The sequence below is a fragment of the Heteronotia binoei genome, chromosome 21, assembly GCF_032191835.1.
Source record: "Heteronotia binoei isolate CCM8104 ecotype False Entrance Well chromosome 21, APGP_CSIRO_Hbin_v1, whole genome shotgun sequence".
Classification (NCBI taxonomy): Eukaryota; Metazoa; Chordata; class Lepidosauria; order Squamata; family Gekkonidae; genus Heteronotia; species Heteronotia binoei.
In genome coordinates this window covers 94299733-94323303 of record NC_083243.1, presented here as the reverse complement: position 1 = coordinate 94323303, position 23571 = coordinate 94299733, and the positions used below count along the sequence as shown (strand labels likewise).

General features: G+C 47.0%; 1 protein-coding gene across 1 annotated transcript in view; it reads right to left on the bottom strand.

Annotated features, from left to right (window-relative positions):
- MYBPC3 (myosin binding protein C3) overlaps positions 1 to 23571 on the bottom strand; it is a 123489-nt gene that overhangs the window by 24021 nt on the left and 75897 nt on the right. The window contains exons 19-25 of the mRNA XM_060261684.1: positions 15951 to 15980; positions 15688 to 15824; positions 15399 to 15476; positions 14589 to 14748; positions 12206 to 12310; positions 8670 to 8858; positions 5561 to 5695 (exon numbers count right to left, since the gene is read on the bottom strand). Coding sequence (XP_060117667.1) covers positions 5561 to 5695; positions 8670 to 8858; positions 12206 to 12310; positions 14589 to 14748; positions 15399 to 15476; positions 15688 to 15824; positions 15951 to 15980 — 834 coding nt within the window. The remainder of the gene's footprint in view (positions 1 to 5560; positions 5696 to 8669; positions 8859 to 12205; positions 12311 to 14588; positions 14749 to 15398; positions 15477 to 15687; positions 15825 to 15950; positions 15981 to 23571) is intronic.

Here is a 23571-nt window from a genome sequence, read left to right as displayed (position 1 = left end):
ACTGGGTACTCATTTTACCAAAGAATGGAAGGTTGAGCTGGCTACCTGAACCCAGCTTCCACTGGGATCGAACTCAGGTCATGAGCAGATCTTAGACTGCAGTGCTGCAGCTTACCACTCTGCACCACAGGGCTCCTTTCTGTCAAGATAGACTGATTCTGCTCAAAGACTGATGGGTCCAGCCTGTCAAGAGCAGGCCTGGTTAAAATCATTCTGGACCAAATGCTGCTAGTTTATTTCCCTGTAATGACCCCTTCTCTCCTTTATGACTGGCAATTGTTGTGAATCAAGTAATTTGTTCCTTCCCAGACAGTGGTGTGAGGGAGTGAAAGCCTTCCAGGGAAAGCAAGGCCAAACAGTGTGATAGCTGGCCTGGGAATGTATCTTTGTAGTTATGTGTGAATGTTCCCTCACTACCCTCCCCGTAGGAATTTCATTGAAGTGTATCTTATAACTCCTGTCTCAATGTATTGGTTTCATTCCACTCAAGCTATCGGCTTGAACCACAGTAACGGTTAATCAATAAATGAAGTCTTTGTATCAACGTTGACTCCTTGTTGAATCCGTCTACTTGACACTTTCAGCTAGGGTGGCCAGACCGTCCCGGTCTCCCGGGACATTCCCGGATCTGGCCACCCAATCCCGGATCCCGGGCTCCCTATACCGGGACCATTAAAGGTCCCGGTTTAGGCAGCCCAGGAGCCGGTGGGCCGCGGGCGCGGGCGGGGAAGGCGGGGAGTGAGGGAGGGAGCGTCCCTGCGCCTGCGCAGGGCCCCTGCGCACGCGCAGGGACGCTCCCTCCCTCACTCCCCGCCTTCCCCGCCCGCGCGCGGGGCCGGCAGCGGTGGGGGAGGCCTCTCCGCGGCCTCCGCTGGTCGCTGGGGGCCTTCCAGAGTGTCTGGAAGGCCCCCAGCGACCAGCGGAGGCCGCGGGGAGGCCGCGGAGCACCCGGCGCTGGTCCGGGAAGGCCTTCCAGAGCCTCTGGAAGGCCTTCCCGGGCCAGCGCCGGCCAGCGAAGGCCTCCCCGCGGCCTCCGCTGGTCGCTGGGGGCCTTCCAGAGTGTCTGGAAGGCCCCCAGCGACCAGCGGAGGCCGCGGGGAGGCCGCGGAGCACCCGGCGCTGGTCCGGGAAGGCCTTCCAGAGGCTCTGGAAGGCCTTACCGGGCCAGCGCCGGCCAGCGAAGGCCTCCCCGCGGCCTCCGCTGGTCGCTGGGGGCCTTCCAGAGTGTCTGGAAGGCCCCCAGCGACCAGCGGAGGCCGCGGGGAGGCCGCGGAGCACCCGGCGCTGGTCCAGGAAGGCCTTCCAGAGCCTCTGGAAGGCCTTCCCGGACCAGCGCCGGCCAGCGAAGGCCTCCTCGCGGCCTCCGCTGGTCGCTGGGGGCCTTCCAGAGTGTCTGGAAGGCCCCCAGCGACCAGCGGAGGCCGCGGGGAGGCCGCGGAGCACCCGGCGCTGGTCCGGGAAGGCCTTCCAGAGCCTCTGGAAGGCCTTCCCGGGCCAGCGCCGGCCAGCGAAGGCCTCCCCGCGGCCTCCGCTGGTCGCTGGGGGCCTTCCAGAGTGTCTGGAAGGCCCCCAGCGACCAGCGGAGGCCGCGGGGAGGCCGCGGAGCACCCGGCGCTGGTCCGGGAAGGCCTTCCAGAGCCTCTGGAAGGCCTTCCCGGACCAGCGCCGGCCAGCGAAGGCCTCCCCGCGGCCTCCGCTGGTCGCTGGGGGCCTTCCAGAGTGTCTGGAAGGCCCCCAGCGACCAGCGGAGGCCGCGGGGAGGCCGCGGAGCACCCGGCGCTGGTCCGGGAAGGCCTTCCAGAGCCTCTGGAAGGCCTTCCCGGGCCAGCGCCGGCCAGCGAAGGCCTCCCCGCGGCCTCCGCTGGTCGCTGGGGGCCTTCCAGAGTGTCTGGAAGGCCCCCAGCGACCAGCGGAGGCCGCGGGGAGGCCGCGGAGCACCCGGCGCTGGTCCGGGAAGGCCTTCCAGAGCCTCTGGAAGGCCTTCCCGGGCCAGCGCCGGCCAGCGAAGGCCTCCCCGCGGCCTCCGCTGGTCGCTGGGGGCCTTCCAGAGTGTCTGGAAGGCCCCCAGCGACCAGCGGAGGCCGCGGGGAGGCCGCGGAGCACCCGGCGCTGGTCCGGGAAGGCCTTCCAGAGCCTCTGGAAGGCCTTCCCGGGCCAGCGCCGGCCAGCGAAGGCCTCCCCGCGGCCTCCGCTGGTCGCTGGGGGCCTTCCAGAGTGTCTGGAAGGCCCCCAGCGACCAGCGGAGGCCGCGGGGAGGCCGCGGAGCACCCGGCGCTGGTCCAGGAAGGCCTTCCAGAGCCTCTGGAAGGCCTTCCCGGACCAGCGCCGGCCAGCGAAGGCCTCCCCGCGGCCTCCGCTGGTCGCTGGGGGCCTTCCAGAGTGTCTGGAAGGCCCCCAGCGACCAGCGGAGGCCGCGGGGAGGCCGCGGAGCACCCGGCGCTGGTCCGGGAAGGCCTTCCAGAGGCTCTGGAAGGCCTTCCCGGGCCAGCGCCGGCCAAGGAAGGCCTCTCCGACGCCTCCCTGGCCTCGCCGCTGCCCCCGCCGCTGGACTCGCCGCCGCCGGACCCGCCGCCGCCGCCCGACTCGCCGCCGACCGCCACCGCAGGTAAGGGGGCCGAAAGCGGGGGGGGGGGGCGGCCTTCCTTTCTTCCCTCCCTCTTCCCTTCTTTCCTTTCTTCCTCCCTTCCTTCCCTCCCTTCCTTCCCTCCCTCCCTCCCTTCCCTTCCTTCCTTCCCTCCCTCCCTCCTCCCTTCCTTCCTTTCTTTCTTCCTTCCCTCCCTCCCTCCCTTCCTTCCTTCCTTCCTTCCTTCCTTCCTTCCTTCCTTCCTTCCTTCCTTCCTTCCTTCCTTCCTCCCTTCCCTTCCCTCCTCCCTTCCCTCCTCCCTTCCCTCCTCCCTTCCCTCCTCCCTTCCTTCCCTCCCTCCTCCCCTCCCTCCTCCCTCCCTTCCTTTCTTTCTTTCTTCCTTCCCTCCCTTCCCTTCCTTCCTTCCTTCCTTCCTTCCTTCCTTCCTTCCTTCCTTCCTTCCTTCCTTCCTTCCTTCCTTCCTTCCTTCCTTCCTTCCTTCCTTCCTTCCTTCCTTCCTTCCTTCCTTCCTTCCTTCCTCCCTTCCCTTCCCTTCCCTTCCCTTCCCTTCCCTTCCCTTCCCTTCCCTCCTCCCTTCCCTCCTCCCTTCCTTCCCTCCTTATGTTCTTATGTGGCGCAGAGTGTTGGACTGGAGGGGCCACTGGCCTGATGCAACAGGGCTTCTCTTATGTGACACAGAGTGTTGGACTGGATGGGCCACTGGCCTGATCCAACAGGGCTTCTGTTATGTTCTTATGTGACGCAGAGTGTTGGACTGGATGGGCGCAGAGTGTTGGACTGGCCTGATCCAACAGGTCTTCTGTTATGTTCTTATGTGACGCAGAGTGTTGGACTGGATGGGCCACTGGCCTGATCCAACAGGGCTTCTGTTATGTTCTTATGTGACGCAGAGTGTTGGACTGGATGGGCCACTGGCCTGATCCAACAGGGCTTCTGTTATGTTCTTATGTGACGCAGAGTGTTGGACTGGATGGGCCACTGGCCTGATCCAACAGGGCTTCTGTTATGTTCTTATGTGACGCAGAGTGTTGGACTGGATGGGCCACTGGCCTGATCCAACAGGGCTTCTGTTATGTTCTTATGTGACAATACTGACTTTGGTGGACCCAAGCACTGATTCAGTGTAAGGGAGCTTTGTGTTTGTGACTGGAGTGGACAATACTGACTTTGGTGGACCCAAGCACTGATTCAGTGTAAGGGAGCTTTGTGTTTGTGTCTTCTGGTGCAATTTTGTTCTCAGATCCTGTATTTACTTCATCAGTATATGGGATAAGGCACTTTCTCAACTGTGCTGCATAATGCAGCCTATTTATTTTGTCCTGTTGGCTCTGTTGGCTCTATCTGCGCCACCTTCATCACTTTCGGGGTGTGGATCCCCCAGTGGGGTGGGCTCCCGACTCCCTCTGCCGGCTGTTTCTGATAGCCCTGCGCCCCCTCTTTCATTTGATATGTGTCCCCTGCGGGTGCCACCCTCCTGCCGGGAGATGCCGCAAAATGAGCCCCCTTGAGGCTTATGGCGGCAGGGCTCGGGGGAAGCAAGCTAGACTGCTGTTCTTTTGAGGGGTTATAGAGTGTTTCGAGCCCCTCCCTGTGGCATCGGTCCCATCGTTGTGGGACCCAGGGGGCCGGCGCAGCGGCCCGCTGAAGCAGCCTGTCAGTCACTTCCGCATCTCGACCTGTGTTATTAGTGACAGGCTGCTTCCCCCGAGCCCTGCCGCCATAAGCCTCAAGGGGGCTCATTTTGCGGCATCTCCCGGCAGGAGGGTGGCACCCGCACGGGACACATATCAAATGAAAGAGGGGGCGCAGGGCTATCAGAAACAGCCGGCGGAGGGAGTCGGGAGCCCACCCCACTGGGGGATCCACACCCCGAAAGTGATGAAGGTGGCGCAGATAGAGCCAACAGAGCCAACAGGACAAAATAAATAGGCTGCATTATGCAGCACAGTTGAGAAAGTGCCTTATCCCATATACTGATGAAGTATATACAGGATTTGAGAACAAAATTGTTTCCGGCGGTGATATTTGGGGGATTTTTGGGGACGTCACAGGAAGTGCTGTGAAGTCACTTCCTGTTTCCGGCAGTGGCATTTGGGGGAAATGATGCCATTTGGGGGAAATGATGTCACAGGAAGTGATGTCACTTCCTGCTTCCGGCAGGTGGCGCGGGGGAAATGATGTCACAGGAAGTGATGTCACTTCCCGTTTCCGGCAGGTGGCGCGGGGGAAATGATGTCACAGGAAGTGATGTCACTTCCTGTTTCCGGCGGTGGTATGACGTCGCCGGAAGTGACGTCGCCGGAAGTGACGTCACTTCCTGTTTCCGGCGGCGCGCGCACTTCGCGCGCGCGCACTCCTGCCTTCCCCCCCCCCCCAAGGTGTCCCTGGCTGGCCTTCAGACATTATGGCCACCCTACTTTCAGCTCAGATAGGATACTTCATATACTAGAAATATCTCAGTCATTTTAACGAAAGCATATCAGTGCACACTCATCTTTTTATATTACAGCCTGGGAATAGGCAGAGGTGCTGAGGTTCAGAGATAGTAGATTACCTAAGATTATCCTGACTGAACTTTGATTTCCATTAGGGACTTCCAGTTCATAGCCTATGCTCTTAACTCCTATGTTATATTATCTGTGTAATGATTCTGTATGATGATGGGCTGTGTTTAATTTCTGCTGGGAAGGCATATTTCTGTCTGCTGTCCCCATTGCAGGTGTTGGGAGGCAGACACATAACTGCTGCTCATTCACTATCTCTTTCATCTTTGATTTGCTCATCTGCTGCCTTCATTACCAAAGCAGCTCAAACTCCTGTCACTAGAGATTATTGGCTTAGATGGTTCTGAAGGGGATTAGAGAAACCAATTAGAGAGGACAGACCTCTCAATTTCTGAGAAGCATGATATTGAACTAACTTTTCTGATTCAGGTGGGGACTAAGGAAGGTTCTGCCTGTGCCAAAGGTTACTCACATCCTTCTTTGCAGTACTCAACGATGTAGCCATCTAGCCCTCCTGCTCCAATCCGCTCAGGGGGTCTCCACTTCAAAGTGACAGAAGTGTCAGAAATGTCTTCCACTGTAAAGTGCATTGGTTCACTTGGAGGAGCTAAATCATAAAATCCAGAGGTGTTGGGTTAGTGTTGTGTTTAATGTCAATAATGCAATCTCCCACCTCTTACTATCCCAGGTAGTTTACAAACACAAGCTATATAAAATGCAGTCTGAAACCTGTCTGTCTGTCTATCTATCTCCTTTCAAAAAACAATTTCTGAAGACATGTCTCTAAGTGCTTGTCTAAATAAAAACAGATTTACTAGCTTGTAGATTTCCTGTGATGACGGATTTGGAGGAAGTTAAGTGAAACTGGGAACATGGTAAAGAAGACCCTGTGTTGTTCTTTTATTGATTGAATCCAAAACAGGACCTCTTGAAGATATAAAGGGTGGCAAGGTCTACAGGGAGAGCCAAGTAATGCCTAAGGTATGCATACCCCATTTAGAGCTTTATAGGTTAACACCAGGACAGCATGTTGTGTCCAGAAGTCAACAGGAAGCCAGTGCAGTGTCTTTATATGCAGTTGGTTCCTAGTGGGAGGCTGGCTGGCTGCATTCTGCCCTCCTTGTTGCTTCCAATTGCTCTTCAAGGGCAACCCCTTGTAAGCCAAACATTGTAACAGTCTCTCAGGCCACAAATTACTGATCTTTGAAATGATGACAAACTATATAAGAAAATATGAGCCCCAGAGAGCGCTGAGGTCAGCAGGAAAAAACCAGCTGAATGTCCCTGGGCCAAGGGAGGCCAGATTGAAGGCCACCCGGGATCGGGCCTTCTCTGTCGCAGCTCCACTGCTGTGGAATCAACTCCCTGAGGAGGTGCGGGCCCTACGATGCTTAGATCAATTCCATAGGGCCTGTAAGACCCACCTTTTCAAGATGGCCTTCAACTAGTGACAAAGCTAGGAAATGCTGCTGGAAATGCTTTTAGTCACTGAATTCCACTGAAGACCTAATGTTTATAACGCCACATTGTTAAATGTTAATTTTAATAATCTATAATTTGTTTTAACCATGTTTTTATAACTGATGTACAGTGCATTTTATGTTGTGAGCCGCCCTGAGCCTGCTTCGGCGAAGAGGGCGGGATAGAAATAAAAAATTATTATTATATATTATTATTTAAAAAATGCTAAGGATAATCTTGACTGTATGTGAGAGAGCACACAAAATGTGTGGAAGACAAGAGGAAGCATTGGTTTTTATACCCCACTGTTCTCTATTCTAAGGAGTCTTAACATGGGTTACAATCTCTTTCCCTTCTCCTCCCCACAACAGGCACTTTGTGATATAGGTGGGGGCGAGAGAGCTCTGAGAGAACTGTGAATGGCACAAGATCACTCAGCAAGTTTCATGTGGAGGAGTGGAAAAGGGCAGAAGTCATCCCACTATTAAGCTTCGTTTACTGGCTACCAAAGTCACAATTCCATATTTTTAGAAGTTCAAAATTACTTTCCAGGTTAACAGTGACCCCTGCTAATTTTGTAGAGCTAAATATTATTACTCCCCATTTATTTTCTTTCTTTCTTAAAAAAACATTTCTATACATAAAAAAGCCTGAACTGGAGAAGCATCACTTGTTTTACAAGCAAAACATTTAGCAAAAGACAGGAAAGAGTTTCATAAAAATATGAAGCAATTTACTTTTTTTAACACTGACTGACTCACGTACCATTTAGATTACACAGAAAGGTAGCAGAAATTGTCTTAATAAAGACATGGAGACTCAGGTTAGACCTTTTTGTGAACAGTAAAGAGAAATTTCAGTTTGCATAGCATCTCCCCTGTTCCACTATAATTATCTTACATACTACAAACTGGGGCTTTTCCAGCATGCTTCGCAATGACTTTTCTCCCACTACCTTTGACATAACATTGAACCTAGGACTTTAAACACTTGCATGTTTTAGCTAGTCATAATATATAATCACCATCACTTTAATTAAGTAACATTCTGTTGTGCCATATGTGTGCTTATCATAAGCAAGATGACACTGCGATATTTAAGCATATTTTAAAATATTTCAAATATGCAGAATGTTCTGTACTGCAACCCCCTCCCCTAACATTAGCATCCCACCATAAGGTGTTGCAACAAATACATTTTAAACAGTTGCTTTCCTGTTGCTACATTTTATCAAAGCCTATTATAAAAATAATGTTTAGAAGCGCGTGTATCACACAGAGGAGGAATGGGGATGCTTGCACATTGTCACACAAGGCACTCTGCAAACCCAGTCCCTCTTCAGCAACACCATAGGTTGGAGTTTTACATCTAGTCTGCTAATTTTTTTTCTTTTCCATGAGAATCACTGGACCTTTTAGAGCAGTTTCTTCCTGCAGAGGTTCTTGTAGGTCTTTCACCACAGCCCCATTGTGGAGTGTTGATGGAAGACTGGGGTTCACCAGTTTCCCTGGCAAGTTTTCCTTCTCTGCTGGCCCATCACTGTGAGGGGCTTGTAGTTTCACACTGTTTTCTTCAGAAAGCTCTGTCCCCTGATCAGAGCCCGCTGTGAGCTGGAGCACCACTTTAGTCATTGCTGTTCCCCTTAGGCAATCAGGGACTGATGGTAAGTCTGCATAGTGTGAGGGGCATAGCAATAATACCATGGCTGTTTTCTTAACCAGTGATTGCTGCAGCTTCACCAGGGGGCTGGGATTAAGGGAGCACTGGATAGATACTGTAATATTTGCACCCATAATAAAAAGGGGAAGCTGAGAGGGGCTGCAAGGTCACCGTCAATTAGTTCCCCTCTCTCATCCAGACCCAGCTTGCCTCTCACACTTCTAATTTTAACAGTTAGAAATTCATCAGCAAGTTCATGAAACTGGAACCTCCTAGTTACAGGGAGAGGAGGAAAGGTTAGACATTAGAACAAACAAATGAAGAATGGTCAACTAATTAGTCATCTGTCCCAAAAAACACCCCAGAAATTGCTTAAAGAGAACATAGAGAAAGAAAATACAATAATCTATTTCTGTTTTTGGAGGTTTCAGAAGCACTGTGTGACATTTTGGGAGACTCACCAATGGGCATGAAAGGCTGTGAGGCAGGACTAGGCCTGGACATGCCTACAGAGTTCACAGCATAAACACGCATCTCATAGACAACTCCTTCAATCATTCTCTTTGCTTCATAGGACAGATCGTTCAGAAGGTCAAAATTCAGCCTCATCCACCTGTAGCTCTTTTTCTTCTTCCTCTCTAAGATATAGCCTGCAAATTAAAAACATTCTATAGTCATGTAGAGGAACTGGCCTGGATCTGAGTATGATCTGCCAGAAGCACAAATATGTTCATTTTATTGATAATGCACATAAATTCCCATCCCACATTTCTAGTTATTAAATTAATTTTATTTCATATAGAGTTGGTGAACAGATTACTCCTTTGATTGGATCTTGTTTTACACTGGCCTCTCTTTGTAACACCACCCCCTCCAGGCCCATAGCCAAATTTTTTTGGATGGTGGGGCCAGGGTGCTGAGGCAGGGGAGAAGGAAACTTAATTAGATCACTAATTTGATTAGTGGTAATCTAACTATTAATCTAAGTAGGAGGGGTGAGCCGGCCAGTGTGCTCTCTGCTCTGTCCCTGACAGCATGTGACCTGTGATGACTGGGTCACATGACTCCTCCCCTGGCAGGCGCACTGCAGAGAGGCCTGCCTGCCTGATACACCCACTCCTTGCCAACATGCTCATTTCACTCACTCACTGTCTTGGCTGACACCTGGCCTGGAAGAAGGAGAGGAGGGAAGGCTAGACATTATTATAAACAAACAAACTGGCTGGCTCTCCTTCTCCTGTAGTGAAGAAAACAAGTGTGCCTCCCCCCTAAATATAAAAACCAAGGCCAGTGGTTGTATACTTCATGCATCTGAAAGTGAATTCTGACTCACAAAACTTATGTTGAAATAACGGTTGTTAGACTCTAAGGTGCTACTAGGCTTCTAGTCAATTTATACACATTCACAGTTAACCAAACCTCCATATGTAAGTCTTCTTGAGACACTCAATGAAATGTATTGTAACCTGAATGACCAAACTGATGAAACAGTGACCTCGCTGTTAGCTGGAAAGGATATCTTTAATATTTTATTTTTTGTTCCCTATTAAGAGTGAAGACAATAAAGTACTGGTTTAAAATTAGCCCTCATCAGTTAATTATCTAGATTTACTTGTTTAATCTGATTAAACTAATGGTTCAGCTTCTCACATGGATACTATTCAAACATGGTATAGTCTACTTGTTCTTGGAGCCCAAGATAACTACTTACCCATCCTGCCTAATGTGTGCCAGGATCATGTTTGTCAGAGTGTGAAGAGATCATTCTGTGCAGAAGAAGCAGCCCTCAGCCTTTGACAGCACAGCAGCTGATTTGTATCATTTTTCAGAAATGGGTGTAGATCCCAGCTAACACCCTTCTGAGGCATCTTAGTTGCCTTCAACTGATCCCAGAAAATGACTAGGTTCTTAAACTATCACAGAGAAGGCCAGATTTGTAATCTGTCACTTACAGACAGATTTACTATTTGAAACAGCTGCTTATTCCCTATCAGGGACATGGATCAAGAAACCCTTTTGTTTACTCCAATAAATCTTACTGGATCTAATAACACCACTCACAATGCAATTCTAAACAGTTACACCCTTCTAAACCCAATTAGAAGGTTGTAATTCTTCATAAAATAGCACTACTAAGGATTCAAAATGGAACAGAAGTCCACTGGCACCTCAACAACATTTACTGTAAAACAGGGGTCAACAAACTCATTTGTTATGATGGCCAAATCTGACATAAATGAGACTTTGTCGGGCCAGGCCATGTATGTACCTATTTCAGATTAGGTAGCAGAAATATTAACCTTATAAAGGACACAGACAAACACAATTAAAGGGTTTTTTTTTTAAATCCTTAAAATAAAACATGCTTAAAACATGAGCACTCATTGGTCTTAAAGGTGCTTCCCTTGCATCTCTCCCAGGGGACACAGGGAACTGGGCAAAGGAAGTTCTGGCTCTTTCCTTCCTTCCATAGCGGACCAGGAGGTAGAAGAGCCACAGCCAACAGAAGGAAGAAAGGCTTGGTTCAGTAGCTCTACTGTGCAATTGAGAGAGCCTGGCAAAGCCAGTCCTCCCTCTCATCCTTCCTTCCCAAGGGAGGAGCCTCAGCCAATGGAGAAAATAGAGGTTTTGCTCTGTATTTCCTGTGCAATTGAGCAAGCCTTGCAAAGCAAGCTGTGATGCAGAAGGAAGCAAGTGGGAGGGAGAAAGAAGCAGATGATAGCCAATTGCTCAGGGGCTTCATAGGAACCCTCTGGGGGCCTGATGTGGCCCCCGGGCTGCATGTTTGACACCCCTGCTCTAAAATGAGCTTTTGTGCGTCAGAACTCACTTGGTTCAGATGCTATTAAGGAGGATTCACATACTTCCTCATCCATTAAGATAATGACATGACCGCAACTATGAGCAACAGATCTGAACTCAGTTAGAACATCACACCCCCACACCCCATATTTAAATCTGCCTGGAGACTCTAGCTTTGGTGTATGGGTAGCAATCTTTAAACAGGATAATTTCACCCACCAATTATGACAAGAAGTTGCAGGAGTAGTATGAAAATGTTGCTCCATGGGTGATAAATTTTTTTTTTGCAATTATACATCAATTGCATATGTGATATATTAATAAAAAACAGTTTGTTTAAAACCTAGGATACAGCCCAGTACAGCCTATTAATTACATTTGCAGGTGTAGAAACTGATTTTACAGGTTTGCTCCCTTTTCCAGGCTGCTATCTATGATGCAGTGGCACTTTTAAAGCTTTACTATAACTAAGGGCACTGTTATGGAGTGCCTATTGCTCCACTGGACTGTGGACTTGAACTTCAGCTGGCACGGGTGACAGTTTCTTCCTGTCCTATCACCCCTTAGTGAACTTGCTCAAAGGTAGGCTTGGCTGTGTCAGCGAAATGTGCCCCTGATTTGAGAGCAGCTTCACGCATTATAAACAAGTGCCAGTGGAGAAACTGAGAGTGATGTTCTCGCATGTTTTGTGCACTTTGTGTAACTGGGGCAATATGGACATATGAAGCTGCCTTATACTGAATCAGACCCTCGGTCCATCAAAGTCAGTATTGTCTACTCAGACTGGCAGCGGCTCTCCAAGGTCTCAAGCTGAGGTTTTTCACACCTATTTGCCTGGACCCTTTTTTGGAGATGCCAGGGATTGAACCTGGGACCTTCTGCTTACCAAGCAGATGCTCTACCAATGAGCCACTGTCCCTCACCGTCCCTCCCTACTGGTAGACATGAAGAAATGCACTTCTGTCACTCTGTATCTTACATGGGAAACATGGATTTCTCAGCTTGCAATGTTGCTAAGTCGCCCTTTGACTGTATAGGTAATGGCTATCATCTTAAATGACAGAAACCAAGAAACCAAAGAGATAGCCAAGCAATCCAAGTGGTCTTTATAATTTCTGATTCATTGAAACTAGACTTTCCAATCTTGGTTATTAAGTTTTTCTTTTGGCAATTTTGTATCAGTAGGGACTCTTACCAAGTACTGGCTGTCCTCCATCATATTTAGGAGGTTGCCACTGCACCATACAGTTATCTTCACCAACTTCAGAAATTTGAGGGACCTCAGGAGGATCAGGTACATCTGGAGAAAGAAAGAGCAGTTTAAAAGTTTCCCTTTCTACAATTATTTCTATATAATTATACAGTGTCCCTGTCCACACCACAAGATTTATTATTACACTTATTTATTGTTGAATTTAATAAATGCAATAAAATGTCTTATAGAAAATAAAAACAAATAACATGAACAAGGAATTAAAGACAACAGAGAGAGGCCAGTTAAAATCAGTGTACATTTCCATAATCAATATAAAGAATCCAATTCATTTTAGTTTCTCTTTTAAAAAAAAGCATCAACAAAAACATTAAAGGTAAGGATTGCTTCCCTTAATGAAGAAGGGGCTTTAAGTAGTTTAATTTAATTTTTTTATTTATACCCCGCCCTATCCCGCAAGGGGCTCTGGGCGGCTTACAACATTAAAAACCTTACAGAAACATTAAACAAACCACATCCAGACTAGACAATATCATAATTACAAATCTGTAAAATTACAGAATCACAGAATTAGCAAAATAGTATCCAACATAACTTAAGCACCTGGGTGGTAAGGTGCTGATAAGGTGCTGGGGGAAACGATGACTTCAGGGGACACCCACTGGATCAATTGAAAGCCTGGTGGAAGAGCTCCGTCTTACAGGCCCTGTGAAACTTGGATAAGTCCTGTAGGGTCCAGATCTCCAGCGGGAGCTCATTCCACCAGGTGGCAGCCTGGACTGAAATGGCCTTGTTGAAGCCAGCCGGACATCCTTAGGACCAGGGATCACAAGAAGATGTTGCGCAGCTGACCTCAGGGCCCGGGGGGGCTCGTACGGGAAGAGGCGGTCCTGGAGATATGCAGGCCCCAGGCCATAAAGGGTCTTAGAGGTAAGGACCAACACCTTGAAATGGATCTGGTACTCCAGGGGCAGCCAGTGCAGTTTGCACAGCACCGGATGCATCCACGCCTGGATAGGCCTTGATGCTAATAACCGGGCTGCAGTGTTCTGCACCTGCTGGAGTTTCCAGAGCAGGATCAAGGGTAGCCCCATGTAGAGAGAGTTACAATAGTCCAATCTGGAGGTGACCATTGCATGAATCATTGTGGCTAGATCGTGGAGGGTGAGGTAGGGGGTCAACTGTCGGGCCCACCTCAGATGGAAAAAGGTGGCAACCTGGGTATCCATATATAAAGAAGTATTCAGGAATACCCCCAAACTCTTCATCTCTGTCGACGGCACTAACTGAGTACCATCGAGGGGCAGGAGCCTGATTCCACTTCCTGCCCTCCATCTTAGATGGATTTAACTTCAGTCGGCTCTGGCGCAACCAACCAGCCATGGCTTGCAAAGCCTCACCCAGTTCATCAGGGGTGGAGTCCGGATGGCCATCCATAAGCAGATAGAGCTGGATAGACCTATGTGTTCTGGTTAAAATGCATTCAATCAAAGCTACAGAACCGAAGGTATGCTTGCTATATTAAGAAATTTGTTTGTGTTCTATTTGTTGCTGATCTGCCATTGACTCATCCAGTCAGAGAACCTGAACTTAACACTTTTAATGGCTTTGCAAAAAAATGTTCAGCAACAGAGTTCTCTTGGATTTATCTTTTTAAAGGGTGGTTTACATAGAAAAGGGTGTCTACTGTTCTTTGAGTGTAACCAGCAAACCAGACAGAACATCTACAAAAACTTTTATCTTTTATTAATAAGAAGTTATTTTCTTTCATTAGCTAGACAGAATGAAATACAATTACTGTGAAAATAAATGCTAAAATTATCAAAGTGCCTAGCATTACTTTTGAAGCAAGTAATAGTTTCAAGAGCAAATCAAGTTTCAGCAGTTTGTCTCACTGCTTTTAGGAATTATCTTTTTCTATAGCTGGTTCAACAAACTGTTAGTGTTGAAAGTCACTTGAAACAGAGTTCATGGGCAGTTAAAAATGTTTAAGCTCTTGACTAGTTTGTAAACTCAACAAGAAAAAGCTTATTGATACCATAGCTACTACCACAAGGTCATAGAGTTAAAATGGGTCTAAGGAATTACCATATTGCAACCTGGAGATGCCATATTCTAAACTCTCAATAAAAGAAGTAGCAGACACAGAAGCTGGGGCTTCTCCTGTCTTCTTCTTTTGACTGCTGTGTGGAACATAGTCCTGCTTATTATAGCCAGCAGGGGAAGGAGGTGGACCAAAATAGTTAGAGGAGAAAAAGCAGGTGAACCTTCAACAGTCAGACAACTTGCAATGGAGGCAACTGTGTTTCAGGCTGACAGGCAGAGGTGGCTGGAAACCTTTGGATAGTGAATCTGTCTTCCTTACCAATAACTTTGACAGTGATATCAGCTGTATCTTCTCCTGCTGGGTTCTTCACAGTAACTCGGTAGACTCCTTCATCTTCCTTTTCTGCCCCTTCAATGGTGAATACACAATGATCTACCAACATCTCCACGTGGACTCTGCCTTCAGAATCAGCAAGAAGCTGTGAAAAATTAAAAAGAGTTCATATGGGCTGGGTGGCAGGAGGAAAGCGAGTCACAACATTTGAAGTGATTAGGTACTGAGTGCAATGGAGCATCCGTTGGTCCCAACAGAGATGTATCTCTATTGGTACACAGAGAGGGTTAGGGAGAAGAGGGAGAGCACTTGTAGGCAATTCTTCCTCTAAGCTGTGGAGTCTTGTGAGCAAAAATTCTACTTGGTAAGCTACAGGCATTAAAGTTGTGAGTTACTGCATAAATGAGTTTGCTCTGGGGCCATTTTTCCTGAGCTAAGACAAAAATGTGTGAGCCAGAGGCTAAAGAACTGTAAGCTAGCTCACATTAGCTCAGCTTAGAGGGAACACTGGTTGCGGTTAGTAAAAGAATAATAACTATGGAGTTTCATACCCTTTGCATCTTTCATTGTACACTGACTCTGTGGCAAAGGAAGAAGAAAAGGTTCCAGCAATGGGCATGACTTCTTGGAAACCCGACCCCCTTTTAAATGAACATTTTCAGAAGAAAACAGAATAAACAAAAGGGGTGGTTTATTTTACAATTTGTGAATTTCTGCATTCCTTAAAAGGTCATGCCAAGGGTTTCTTAAAGGCCAGATACCTCTCTGGTAATCTGTGAAGAATGAAAAACTTGCCTTATTGTCATTACTCAGCTCTCCGCTTGTGTCCATAGGAGCTGTGGATCTATCATTTTTTACTACTATGTCCTTATTCTAGAAGAGATGCAGAACACAGGAAACATTACACTTCACCAAAGGGAACTGATGCTCTCCTAACATTAGGCAATCCTAGGCAGTACTTGTAGGTGCAGCAGCCCTTAGAACCATTTGAAATTAAGAAAAATTAATTGGATTTTGTATTTAAAAGTATTATTGACCTAATGGAACCATCTCAGATATAATACACTTTGAGAGACCTTGTTACCTTGTTTACTTTCTGCCAGATCACAGTGGGAACTGGGTCTCCTGATATGGGTACATCCAGTCTCAGTTTGTTTCCAGCCACCACAATAATGGTGTCAGGAGTCTGGCCCCTGCAGTCCAGATGAATTTTGGGGGGTTCTGCAGTAAAAGAATTAAAGCAGAGAAACATTCTCCAACATACCTGAATATCATTCTGAAAAAATAAGCAAGATTTTTGTCTCACTCCCATTTTCCTGATTTGCAGAATAACAAACATTGCCTTACCTTGTCTAGGCACAAAGTCAATCTTAATTTCTAGAAAGGAAAAAAAAGGAAAAGGGATAAAAATGTATCTGAAGTTTGCTAAACAGAATTGAGCTTATGGTTAACTTTAAAAAAGTATAATGACAACTTCTCAGAGTTTGAATTGTAATAATAAATAAATGCAAAAGATGACAAGAAGAAATGTCTTATAAATGATGCAAACAAAATCAAACTTATATTTGAACATTGTCATTGATTTTTGTTTATATGCCATTGTTCCTTTCCTCAACACTTTAGTGGCTTTCTGACAATATATTTGGTGTAGCGTGTGTATAATTTGTATATATTTTCCATCTGAGGGAACAATGCTCAGGCAGTTTAGCCCCATAGCTGCCTGCTTGTCCCTTTCTTGACCCTGGAGGTTCTTTTCAACTCTATGATTCTTCCTGCTCACTTAGACTGTGCCAAGCTACTTGTATTTAGATAACATTCTTAGGTCAGAGTATAAAGTCAAAGTTAAGTGTGTTGTCCCATCCCTTTAAATAGAAAACGTTTAAACAAATACCTCAACGTTTAAACAAATATACCCTCCTGTTGAACTAGTAGGACTTCCAAGTGTACCACAGTTACTTAAGTAAAAGTTGATCTACACTTTGCAGAGATGGAGGTGGTAATATCACTTTGGACTACGGGTGAAGAAATGATTTTTGAAGGCACCTCTATGCTAAAAAATCTTCTCTACATGCAAATAAACAAGCATACTAAAGTTCTCTCTCTGTTGTACCAGCAGACTACATTAAGGATGTTTTTATGTAGGAAGTATTCAAGCATATATCTCCCCAGAGCTTTTTTAGTAGAAACCCCCCAACAGGAACTCATTCACATATTAGGACACACCCTTGATGTCACCATTGTTTCACTCATTTTTTAAGAAGACGACTGTGGATTTATACTCCACCCTTTTCTCTGAATCAGAGACTCAGAGTGGCTTACAATTTCCTATATCTTCTCCCCCCACAACAGACACCCTGTGAGGTGGGTGGGCTGAGAGGACTCTCACAGCAGCTGCCCTTTCAAGGACAACTCCTGCAATAGCTAACCAAGACCATTCCAGAAGCTGTAAGTGGAGGAGTGGGGAATCAAACCCAGTTCTCCCAGATAAGAGTCCATACACTTAACCACTACACCAAACTGGCACTCCAGTTTGCATATTAGGCCTCACCCCCTGATGTTAAGCCAGCCAGAACTGCATTCCTGTATGTTCCTGCTAAAAAAAAAGCCCTGTATCTCCCATACCTGCAGTCTGAATTAGTACTACCACAGTCAGAGAAAGGCATAGATCAGGTATTACCTTGGGAGTAGGTTATCCCTCTACAGAAAGATACTAGGATGATGCTGTTATGATGACCCCTTCTATGAATTCTAGCATTTGAAAGCATTTTTTATGTTTTTGCTACCATGAAAGAGCAACTTAAATGGCTAGAGAGGCGATGGCAGCGTGCCCATGATGAGGCAACAAGAACATCTTATAGTCCTATGAGATGGCAGTCAAGGCTGCAAAGAAGGCTTACTTTGCAACCCAAATTGTGTCTGTGAACTCTTGCCCAGACCAACTATTTAGCACAATTTGGACTCTTACAAATTTGTCACAGAGCAAACCAAACAATAAAGAATTGGAAATTGACTGTGAAGCTTTTGCACATTTTTTCGCAGATAAGTTGCTCTTTTTCCTGTTGCTCTGCCATGACCTCCCAGCCAACCTTGATACAGTAAGCAAACACGAGACCCTGAGTGTGTCTTCTGGTTTGATCCTGGATCATTTCACTCCACACAGCTTGGAGGAAGTCAACAAAGTCCTTTGTACTGTATGTCCCACTACCTGCAATCTGGACCCATGTCTGTCCTGGTTGATAGGAGCTTGCCGGACATAATTGTGAACTCCATTGCAGGTGATTATCAACAGGTCCTTGATTGAAGGAACCTTTCCTATGCCCCTTAAGGAGGCGGTGGTATGCCTTCTCCTAAAAAAAAATCTCTGGACTCAGCTGTATTGGCAAATTACTGGTGTCGTACCTGGCCTTTTTGGGTAAAGTTATTGAAAGGGCAGTGGCAGTACAGTTACAGGGATTTTTGGATGGCACTTCTATCTTAGATTCATTTCAGTCCGGCTTTGGGCTGGGCCATGGGATGGCGACGGTACTAGATGCCCTCATAAATGATCTCTTGAGACATCTGGATCAGGGTGGCTCGGCAGTATTGCTGTTGTTAGATTTGTCGGCTGCGTTTGACACAGTCAACCACCAGCTCCTGTACCGCCGCCTCACTGACGTGGGGATTCAGGGGTCTGCCCTTCAATGGCTTACCTCTTTTCTCCAAGGCTGGGGACAAAGGGTGGCTATAGGGGAGCAATTGTCCCAGAGGCACCCTCTTGTATGTGGTGTTCCTCAGGGGGCAGTTCTCTCCCCAATGTTAATTTCTACATGCACCCCCTTGCCCAGATTGTCTGGAGATATGGGCTGGGTGGTCACCAGTATGTGGATGACACCTAGCTCTATCTATTGTTGGGAGGCCAGTCCAGCTGCGCCCTGGAAGATCTGGACCTGGCATTGCAAGCCATAGTGAAATGGCTCAGGCAAAGGTGACTGAAATTGAATCCAGCGAAGTCAGAGGTCCCGTGCCTAAGTTGCGGTGGCCTGGGTAGGGAAATACCTTTGCCAGCCTTTTGATGGGACACCATTGATACCAGCGTCAATGATCAAGAGCTTGGGGGTGCTCCTGGAGCCTTTGCTGACTATGGAGGCCCAGGTAACAGCCACTGCCAAATCCGCATTTTATCATCTTAGGCAGATAAGGCAGTTGCTTCCGTACCTGGAGTGCAACGACTTGGCAACAGTGTCTCATGTGACAGTCACCTCAAGAATAGATTACTGTAACACCCTCTATATGGGGCTGCCCTTGACTCAAATTCGGAGGCTGCAACAGGTGTGAAATGCAGCAGCCAGGTTGTTAATGGAGCTACCTGTACAGGAGCACATTCAACCTGTGCTGGAAGCATTACACTGGCTGCCTGTGGTGCTCCGGATTCACTTCAAAGTGCTGGTTATAACCTTTAAAGCCCTATATGGCCTGGAACCTGCCTACCTTCGAGACCGCCTTTCCCCATATGTACCCCAGAGAGCATTATGTTTGGGGGCTCAAAATCTCCTTAAGACTGAAAGAAGCTTGATTGTCCACAACCAGAGCCAGAGTTTTCTTGGTAATAGCCCCCACTCTGTGGAATGCCCTCCCTGAAAACATTAGGGCCCTGCGGGACCTGCCACAGTTTCGCAGGGCCTGTAGGACTGAATTATTCAAACTTGCCTTCAACAGTTAATGGGGAGATGACTATTATTCCACAGCAATGACAATCTCACTGAACTAATATAACGGAAACCACACTCCTGAACATCAAATGCGGCGGGGGGGGGGGGAGTTACAGTTCAATGAACAGGTTGGTTGCAGTTTCAGACCGTATCTCTCTCTCACTCTTTTTTAGAAAAAAGACAAAAGAAACTTGCCATCTTGGGACTTTTAATGAACAAATTGATGATTGTAGCATGCATGGAAATGTTTTTATTACATGTTTTATTCTTTAATATTTTATGTTTGTTTTTAACTGTTGTTAGCCACCCTGAGCCCGTTAGGGGAGGGCAGGATATAAATCTGATAAAATAAAAATAAATAAATAAATCTTCCAGACCAGTATACATTTTCCTTTGCTTCTGCTGTCCTATTTGTCCTTCCTATATACATTTTCTTGGCACCAATCCTTCTTTACTCCAGTTCAAGTAAAGAACTTTCCCTAACTGAAATTTTATCTTAACAGTTCTCCACTGTAGGATATTTCTGGTCTATCATCCTTGTACCTTGGTTTCTAGGATTTCAGTAGGCTTAGGTATGATACAAAATACCAGTCATTTACACAATGCATGCATTAGCAAATCAAGAAACAAGTCAAAGGACTTTCTAATTCATGTATTATCTTCTATCCCATCCATGCTCCAAGTAGAATAATAAAATCACAGAGTTGGAAAGGGCCATAAAGGTCATCTAGTCTGATCCCCTGTTCAGTGTAGGGACACCCTGCCCTAGAGGATCTCTGACAAGCTTTTGTCCAGCCACTGCTTAAAGACTGCCAGTGAGGGGAAGCGCACTACCTCCCTCGGTAGCTGATTCCACCGTTGAACAATTCTTATTGTAAAAAAGTGTTTCCTAATATCCAGCTGGTACCTTCCCACCTTTAATTCAAACCCATTATTGTGAATTCTCTCCTCTGCTGCCAACAGGAACAGCTCCCTGCCCTTCTGTAAGTGACACCCCTTCAAATACTTAAAGAGTAATCATGTCCAGGCCCGTAGCCAGGATTTTTCATTTGGTGGGACCCACAGCCAGAATTTTTGTTTAGTGGGGCACATTTTTGTGGGAGCCCTGATTATTATGCTTTAAAATAATAATAAATTAATAATGTAGACAAGTCATTTATCACTCAAAAATGTGGGGAGGGTGGAATAAGAATCCAAATTTTTAAAATATTTAATTCTGTATTCTTGCACATAAAACGTTAATCTTAAAGGTGCCACTGGACTCAAACTTTGTCCTGTTGCTTTAGACCAACATGGCTACCCACCTAAATGTTGAATAAAACTTTGTTGGACATGAAAGGGGGGACAGTCTTGGCTGCCTGCATCCCTCCTGCTTGGCACACCCCCTCCCACCCTCTTGGGGGTGCCTGCCAGCAAGCCACAGGGCCAGGGCTGGCTCTCTTCTCCCTTCTGGTCCCAGAGGGATGCTTCTTGGTGCTTCTCCCCTCCCCCCACCTCGGAGGTAGCTAGGCCTAGATGTGGAGAGCCCCAGGGTCATCTGGCAGCTCCTGACCCTGCTGCTGCTCCAAGAACAGCCTTGGGTTCCTCACAGAGGTGGGCAGGCAGCACACATGGAGGCCAGGACTTGGCCTTTTGGACTGCCACCTGCCAGCCACACCTGGAACTACAGCCAGTCAGCCATACTCTCCATCGTAGCCAGGAGGAAAAAGGCTGCTGCCCACCAGGCCATTGCGCCTTGCTACCTGAGTGTGCCAGAGAGGCTGGGGAATAACAGGGGACTCAAGGATGGCAGGCAACAGTGATTGGTGGGGCCGAAGCTTTAAGTAGCAGGTAAATTGGTGGGGATGGGACCCCCGGGGCCCCACTTTATCTACGCTCTGAGAGATAGAGCGTTTTTTTTTTAAATGTACACTATAATGTTCCAAGGCTGAGTTCTCTGCACATTAACCATCTTCCACAACATATTCTGATTCTCCATCATCTACACTAAAAGCCAGAAGTGAACAGAACATTTTATGAAAAAAATATTTCTCAGATTTCTCCCACCCACACTTATAGTTGCCTGCCATCCTTGAGTCCCCTGTTACTCCCTGGCCTCTCTGGCACACTCAGGCAGCAAGGCGCAAGGGCCTGGTGGGCAGCAGCCTTTTTCCTCCTGACTGCGATGGAGAGTATGGCTGGCTGGCTGTCCACCAGCTGACCCATATATTAGCTTTTGTGACAAGTTTTCTTATGTCCACTACGTAATGAGTAAACCCTGTACATCTCCATAGCCAAGTCTTGTCTCTGTTGTCTGGCTGCTTTTTCTTGTTAAGGACCAGATTGTCTGTCAAGTGACATAAGATAGCCCCCACTCTTGCCCACCCATTGGCTTCAAGAGCTCTCCAGGAATTCCATCTGGCCCTAAGTCTGGACCCATGTTTCTTTTTCAATGTATCTTCATTTTCAGTATGAACAACTGTTGCTCCATTTGCTTGGCTAGGGAGCTAATAGATGGAGGGTTGGTGCCACACACCTGATACTCATAGACTACATGGGGATTCTTTTGGTTCTTGTGTTGTCCACTTCAAATAGTAGACTGGTCCAGGGAGATCAGTGTGAGCAATACAGCTGAAAGCAGAGACTGTTGTGCTATCCTGTCTCAACTTTGCTTTCTTTGCAAATTTAGTTCCCCCCCACACCTTTAGCCATCAAGACTTATGGAGATCCCATAGGGTTTTCAAGGCAAAAGAGTTTAAGAGGTGGTTTATCAATGCCTGCTTCTGCATAGTGACCTAGTATTCTTAGGTGGTCTCCCTTCCAAGTACCAGGGCTGAGCCTGCTTAGCTTCCGAGATCTAATGAGATCAGGTTAGTCTGGGCAATCCAGGCCAGGGCTGCAGTGCTAAAAATCAACCACAAAGTAAGCTGACCATATATTTATGTTATTTTTATTTATTTTTCTTGATTTCTAGTCCACCCTATCCCACAAGTGGGCTCAGGATGGATTACAACAAACTTAAGCAATAACAATAAGCAATAAAAAATTAGCAGTAAATTTAAACAGTTAAAACAATAACACAGTAAAATTACTCAATTTCAGGTGGAAGACAACTAATCAGGCCATAGTACAAAAGAGCTGGAACTGATGATATCTCAGTAGGCCCGATAGATAGTGGAATACTGTGACAAGGAGGCCAGACTTGATTAGGGTTGCCAATCCCCAGGTGGGGGCAGGGGATCCCCCGGTTTGGAGACCTTCCCCCCACTTCAGGGTCGTCAGAAAGCAGGGGGAGGGGAGGGAAATGTCTGCTGGGAACTCTATTATTCCCTATGGAGATTTATTCCCATAGAAAATCATGGAGAATTGATCCGCAGGTATCTGGGGCTCTGGGGGGGCTGTTTTTTGGGGTAGAGGCACCAAATTTTCAGTATAGCATCTAGTGCCTCTCCCCAAAATACCCCCCAAGTTTCAAAAAGATTGGACCAGGGGGTCCAATTCTATGAGCCCCAAAATAAGGTGCCCCTATCCTTCATTATTTCCTATGGAAGGAAGGCATTGAAAAGGTGTGCCGTCCCTTTAAATTTGATGGCCAGAACTCCCTTTGGAGTTCAATTATGCTTGTCACAGCCTTGATTTTGGCTCCACCCCTAATGTCTCCTGGCTCCACCCCCAAAGTCTCCTGGCTTCACCCCCAAAGTCCACAGATATTTCTTGAATTGGATTTGGCAACCCTAGACTTGATGTACTATGGTAGTCCTCACTCAAAGGCCTGGTGTTACAGTTCTGTTTTATAAAAAGGTAGTAAATCAGGTAGGAGTGATATTGTTCCTATGACTAACTCCAGTCAATGCTCTGGCCTCAGCATTCTGTACTCAATTGTAGTTTCCAGACAGTCTTCAAGGGCAGCCCAACACAGAGCACATTGCAGTAATCTAATCCAGATTTTACCAGGGCATGCATCACAGTGGCAACATCTTTTCTGCCCAAGAAGGGCCACAGCTGACTCATTATCTGGTGAAAGGTACCCCTCCCCACCACTACCACCCATTTAGGCAGATCCAAGAGGCCTCCCAAACCAGTTCAGTTTAGTTTGCTTTATTACGGTCCTTGACCAAATACACAGCACAATGCAGGCCAACAACAACCACATAAAAATTGTAAAAATCAAGATGGACCTAAATAAGTAAAACGTAAGATATTTAAAAAATAAATGTGAAAATAAAATATAGGACATTAGTATGAATAATGGGATATGACAAATAATACAGTAGTGGTCAAACATCCTCTAGCTTAATAAA